This window comes from Xiphophorus couchianus, chromosome 9, assembly GCF_001444195.1.
Source record: "Xiphophorus couchianus chromosome 9, X_couchianus-1.0, whole genome shotgun sequence".
Classification (NCBI taxonomy): domain Eukaryota; kingdom Metazoa; phylum Chordata; class Actinopteri; order Cyprinodontiformes; family Poeciliidae; genus Xiphophorus; species Xiphophorus couchianus.
The window spans coordinates 14,547,997-14,554,604 of NC_040236.1; the positions used below are offsets into that span (position 1 = coordinate 14,547,997).

Here is a 6,608-nt window from a genome sequence, read left to right on the forward strand (position 1 = left end):
CTACATTTATTGTAGGATACTAATAACCCATTAGACAAGTTTGAGAAAAGTCAATCTCTTTAAATAAGCTCTAAAACGACTCAATCCAAAATTTGAAAGTCAGTTTAAGTAAATTCATATACCTGTTTACTGTTGCAGCAGTTTATGAGTAATATACCCAAATGATCAGAATGGTACAAATAGAAAAAAAGGGGGAAGCCTCCAGGTCATTCCACCCTGGGCAGAGAGCCATATTGCCTACATCAAAAACTGCTGCAAAATTTAATGAATAATTTATGAATCCACTGACACGAAGGTAAAAAAAAAAAAAAAAAGAAGTTGCAATAGAGAAGCACAACAAACAGATGAAATTATTGGCTATATAAAGTCCTTCAGACAGAAATTACCAGAGCGCAAAATCCCCGTGGGGCAGTGAACTAACATGTGTTGGGACAAGTCTGGTGGCAATTACATGATATAATAAGTAATCTGCTCTCTGGTTGAGCTAAGCAAATTAAAACTTATTCAAGCAACTTTTATTTTGAGACTCAACAGAATCAGTCCAATTCACCATGACTTTGAAAATCCAAATATGTAACCACAGTTTGGCACATCTCTTTCAAAACAGTTCATTTTGACACGCAGAGTGTTTGTACCTCCTGACTCACAATAGAAAGGAATAAACGTTTCAGGGAAGATCCCGCCTCAGTTGGAGCTGTGAAGAAAAGGAAGAGGAGGAGGAGGAGGAGGAGGGTGAGCCGAGTTATCCGGACTGAGAAGTCACTGTGCGCAAAGGGAAACAGAAAAGTTCCACAAGAGGACTCACTCTGGATCTTTTCAGGATAATAATGAACTATACGACGCTTATGTATGTACAAGTTCAAAATACGGACTTTTGACTTCACTTTGGACCGGAGCCACGTTTTAAAATTTACTGCAGTTTGCACAGACATTCTACAAATCTCGCTGCTCTACTGCGATGTTTAAAAGAAACCAAGTCATTTAGAAAGGTAAGGTTGTTCCTGAAAACTAAAGCCTGATAGTGGAATAAATAAATGTTTATATGCTGTGATGTGTGACTATTATCTGAGCGCACGTCTGAAAAACTTAGGAAAGATTCTTAAAGATGTTGTGTTTTTCTCCCCAAGAGAACAACCTGTTTTGAACCGTTTTCTTCCCACCCTAATTTAGCTTCAATAATAATTTATTAATTTAATGTAACATAACGTAGAACAAAAAATAACAAAATGAGGATAGTTGATGCTGCTTGTATCTCCTTTTTCAGCTTTTTAGGTCCAACTGTTTAGATTTTAATGTTGTCTCTCACGTCTAAGTTGTATTAGTTAAAATATTACATTTCTGCAGCAGTAATGCACTTTTTTGTTAAATTAACCCCTTCACACTCCACGTCCAGTTGAATGGATGTGTTATTTTTCTGGGCTTAAACCAAGAAAAAACATTTGAATGATACTTCTTACTGATTGTATTCTTAAACAAAAACAAAAGTTCAAGCTCTTAACTTGATATTGCTGAGTTTCAGACATAAGAGGAGCATTTTATGAAACTAGAGAAGAGAGGAGTAAGTATCTGTTTTCCATCAAAAATATTAATTCATGTTCATAATAATTTAGAAAAGGTGCTCTCAGTATAATTTGAAGTATTTCTAGTAGAAAAGTACCTTCAAATACTATCGTTAAATTGTTGAATGTCCATCCCAACGGATATCAGGAGTTTGACCATGTTAACAAATGCTTAATTATTGTCCTTAATTATTCAGTGTTACTGTGCAACGAAAAAAAGTGTCTATAAGCATCCATCCATCCATCCATCCATCCATTTTCTTACGCCCTTTTCCCTCGTGGGGTTGGGAGGTGCTGGTGCCTATCTCCTGCTAACGTTCTGGGTGAGAAGCGGGGTCACCCTGGACAGGTCGCCAGTCTGTCGCAGGCCAACACAGAGACAGACAGGACAAACAACCATGCACACACATTCATACCTAGGGAGAATTTAGAGAGACCAATTTACCTAACAATCATGTTTGTGGGCTGTGGGAGGAAGCCGGAAAACCCGGAGAGAACCCACGCATGCACAGGGAGAACATGCAAACTCCATGCAGAAAGACCCCGGGCCGGGAATCAAACCCAGGACCTTCTTGGTGCAAGGTAACAGTGCTACCAAACTGCGCCACTGTGCAGCCCATCTATAAGCATTTTATGGCCAATTTGGGATTTAAGAATTACTTTTTGCTATTTTATTTTTTTCAGTGATGAAGTATAAACTCTCAAACTGCCTTGACCCAATTATCCATCCATCCATCCATCCATCCATTTTCTGTTCACCCTTGTCCCTAATGGGGTCGGGAGGGTTGCTGGTGCCTATCTCCAGCTACGTTCCAGGCGAGAGGCGGGGTACACCCCAGACAGGTCGCCAGTCCGCCGCAGGGCAACACAGAGACATACAGGACAAACAACCATTCACACACACACTCACACCTAGGGAGAATTTAGAGAAACCAATTGACCTGACAGTCATGTTTTTGGACTGTGGGAGGAAGCCGGAGTACCCGGAGAGAACCCACGCATGCACAGGGAGAACATGCAAACTCCATGCAGAAAGACCCCGGCCGGGAATCGAACCCAGGACCTTCTTGCTGCAAGGCAACAGTGCTACCAACTGCGCCACTGTGCAGCCCTGACCCAATTATGGAGAGATAATTAATCTAGGAAATAACCCATTGCCCAGTTTTTTGAAAGAGTCTCATCAAGAGGTGTTCAATCTGTACGGTGAATGAATGGGTGATGTTGTCCTGCAAGATCAAATAGTCAGTCTGTACCACACAGAATCTGGGGAAAAAATTCAGTGCCCACCAGATGCAGGAAGCCACACTGCACAGGAAAAACACACTTCTACTCTAACAAATGTAAAATCCACCTGTGCCTTGTGCCACTCTGAAACTGCTTTAAGGTTTCTCTTCAAAAGTTAGAGATTACATGAAAATACCCAGACAGCTTATGCTTTGATAACTGTGTAATCCATTGTTACCTGTTTAGCAATACTGTACATAAAAGCATGCCAGCGCATTTGAAAGTTCAATAATACATTAATAAAGGCAAAACTAGATTTTGAATTCTATATGCTCCATTCTGACATTTTCACAAACAAATATGCAGACATTCACTTTCAAAGGTTGAGCTCACACCTAATTCGTTATGACAGGAAATCTATGTGAAAAGTATACATTTTGTTACTTACATTTTAATGACATCATTTAGTCACAATGTCCATTACAATGGACAAATCAGAAAAAACATATAAAAACATGAGATAGGTTTCTCTGTTATTTATATGATTAAGAGGAGTAAAAATGTTTTGGCTCGCTAGAAAAACATCAGGTCTGAAGAGGTTTATTGACAAATTTTCTTTACTTAAATTGATATGTTTTAATAAACAAGATATTGTAAAAAAAATAAAATAAAATACTTTGTTTTATGACTAATTTTGGCCTCTTTGGCAGGTCTTTGTATGATGGCTGATGTGACACTTCCAGGGTGAGCAGCTCCTGTTTTCAGTGCTGTGACGCCCTCTGCTGTGTGGCTGAGGGAGATTCAGAACTGGGAAAGCAAGGATGGAGAATGTTATCAAGGAGGGGATGAACACTGTCATCATCAACCACTACAACCACTCGGGGAAGTTGGACCGACCTCGTAACGGGGGCGTCTGCAAGACGGTGTTGCTGCTAATCATCTGCATGCTCATCATTCTGGAGAACATAATGGTTCTGCTCGCTATCTGGAGGAACAAGCGCTTCCACAGCCGAATGTATCTGCTCATTGGAAACCTGGCGTTGTCTGACCTTCTGGCTGGTGTGGCCTATGTGGTAAATATCTTCACCTCGGGGAGTAAGACCTTCTACCTGACGCCAGAGCAATGGCTGGCTAGAGAGGGAAGCATGTTTGTGGCCCTCAGCGCCTCCACCTGCAGTCTCCTGGCCATTGGCATTGAGAGGCACATGACAATGGTGCGTCTGCGGCCCAATGAAACAACCGGACGAGGAAGACTCCTGGTAATGCTGGCAGCATGCTGGGTTGTGTCTGTGCTGCTCGGGGCCCTGCCCAGTCTGGGCTGGAACTGCCTGAACAATCTGGATTCCTGCTCCACAGTTCTGCCATTGTACGCTGAAAGTTACATTGCCTTCTGCATTAGTGTTTTCAGTGCGCTGCTGGTTGCTATTATCATTCTCTACATAAGGATTTACCGTCTGGTGACCTCCAGCGGCCGCAGGGTGAGCAGCCGGCCTTCAGACTGCTCTCTGGTCCTGCTGCGGACGGTTGTGATTGTTCTTGGGGTGTTTGTCGTTTGCTGGACCCCCTTATTCGTTCTGCTCCTGCTCGATGTCGGTTGCAGCCCGCAAAGGTGCGAGGTCCTCTACCAGGTGGACTGGTTCATCACCCTGGCCGTGCTCAACTCTGCCCTCAACCCTCTGATATACACTCTGTCCAGCAGGGAGATGAGAGGAGCTTTCTATAATTTACTCTGCTGCTCTCAAACCAGCATGGAGCCATGTGGGTCTCCTGCACTGGGTAACCCTCCTCTGGGCACCATTATCCCCACAGTGGAAAACAGCAGGACCAGTTTGGGTGGAGGTGGAGGCAGTGGGACTTGCAAGTCCGCTCTAAAGATTCCTGGACCAACAAACTCCGACAATAAACATGCGGATCCTTCTCCCACTACAGTGCTTCACCCGCCTGGGCCGGCGGACCTGCTCTCAGCTGTGCTTGTGAAGGCGGGGGCACTGCCGTCCCTCAGCAAGTTCTGAGCGGTGTCACCTAAAAAAATAGTCTAGTATCAGACATTACTTCACTACCAGCCACTTTTTGTTTGTTTACTATTGCTCAAGTAGCTTATGAAACTTAGTTCGAACGGAGAAAATCACGACAGTTACTTCTGCTCAGACTACAATAAAAAGCCCTATAGGTCACTACTAACACACATGGTTATAAATATCAAAAACCAAAACAGTGAACAAAATATATGTTTGATTTTCACAGTTATTAAAGTTAAGTAACATTTCTAACCATCAGACTCAACAGGAAAGTGTCATGCATGCCATGATTCAACCTCTTCACCATGCTTATTGAACAGGCACAGTTCACAGCAGAGTTTACTCACCTTTCACAATATTTATTCATCATCATAAGCCAGTAGCATTCAAATGGTGGCACTTTTTACATATTGGATAAACTGATGGCGCTACAACAAGCCTGACTTAGCCTCTTATCCCGGATTTTGTAATCCTACTTTTGTGAAGCAGCCCTCTGGAGGTCACTTTTCTGGAAGTTTCATTAAACAAACTGGTTATTTTCCCAGCTAAGTGATACTTTGAGGTTGCATTATGGAGATCACCAGCAAGTTTTGAAATTTGTTGATTACTTCTTTTAGGTATTTTTACCTAACTTACACTTTTTCCACTTTACTAGTTATCTAGCTATTAGGTACTTTCCAGGAAAGGTTTCTGGCATGCTCTGGAAAGTAACATCTACGTTCCTGGTAAGTACTTTAGAGGTTTTGGGGAAAGTGTCCAGTATGTTCCTTTAAAATTCCCTTGAATTACCTGGCAAGCTTCTGGAAAGTTTCAGAAAGTAAATGGTAAGTTCATTGAATGTAAGAGCTGTAGTAATTTGTTGTGCACTATGGGCGAGAAAAGTATTGCCAGACCAGCAGCTTCATGAGGCTGTGACGAGTTTTCCATACATAAAATATGTGGATAAAAATGTTTTAGATTCCTGATTTATTTTCAGGGGGAACTTGAGGATCTTTAATGCTTACCTTGTCACCAGATGTGTGTACTCCTCCTGCAGTCTGCAAGCAAGATTTGCATAACCACATCTAAAGATACTTGCTTCTCACCAACACACACAGAAACCACTTATATATATATATATCACTTAACCACTTGTGAATAAGAATGTTGGATGTGAATTATTTAATGATAGTAGACTATTGTGGTTGATGTACAGTAGTGTCCGATAAGGCAATAGAAAAAATAAAATTCTATTCTCTTTTATCAGGTTGATCTTTTGTACATTTTGCACTCTTAATCTGTTTGTGCTCTTCTTAGCAAGTTGCCCACACCTTTTTGTTGCCATGTTTCTGGATATTTTACAATTTGACCTCTTTTCTCATAGGAGTTTGGTAGAAATTATTTTTAACTGCATGGTTTCCTAAAATTGATTTAAACTTAAAGTGTTCATTTATGAAGCTGAAGGTGGCAGTAACAGCACAAACACCAGCTTCTTCGGCCAACTCTTTCCTCTTCCTCCGTTTGATCCTCCTCATCTTCATTACCTCTTGTGATTTCTAAAATTTCAAAGCGCTCCGGTTCAATTTGAAAAGGCTCAAAGACAATAGTAACATTTTTAAATCCTGAAAAGCCTACAGTATTATTGCTGTATGCTTTTACATCTAAAATAATTATTTCTCGAATAAAGTTTATTGTTATAACTAATCGTGGATTTAATCAAGCGGAGGTCTGGGCTTTGAGAATCTCAGTTTAGTCTTATCCTGTTTTCCATTCTCAGACGAGTTTTGTGCAAGTTTCTGATTATTACTTTGTTGAAACAACCTGTTGT

At 41.2% G+C, this 6,608-nt stretch overlaps 1 protein-coding gene across 1 annotated transcript; it reads left to right on the forward strand.

Moving 5' to 3' along the window:
• The first annotated feature begins 736 nt into the window (after positions 1 to 736).
• Positions 737 to 6,043, forward strand: s1pr3a (sphingosine-1-phosphate receptor 3a). The gene is made up of 2 exons (XM_028028911.1): positions 737 to 989; positions 3,494 to 6,043. The coding sequence occupies exon 2, from the start codon at positions 3,605 to 3,607 to the stop codon at positions 4,793 to 4,795; it is 1,191 nt and encodes a 396-aa protein (XP_027884712.1). The 5' UTR covers positions 737 to 989; positions 3,494 to 3,604; the 3' UTR covers positions 4,796 to 6,043.
• The last annotated feature ends 565 nt before the right edge of the window (positions 6,044 to 6,608 follow it).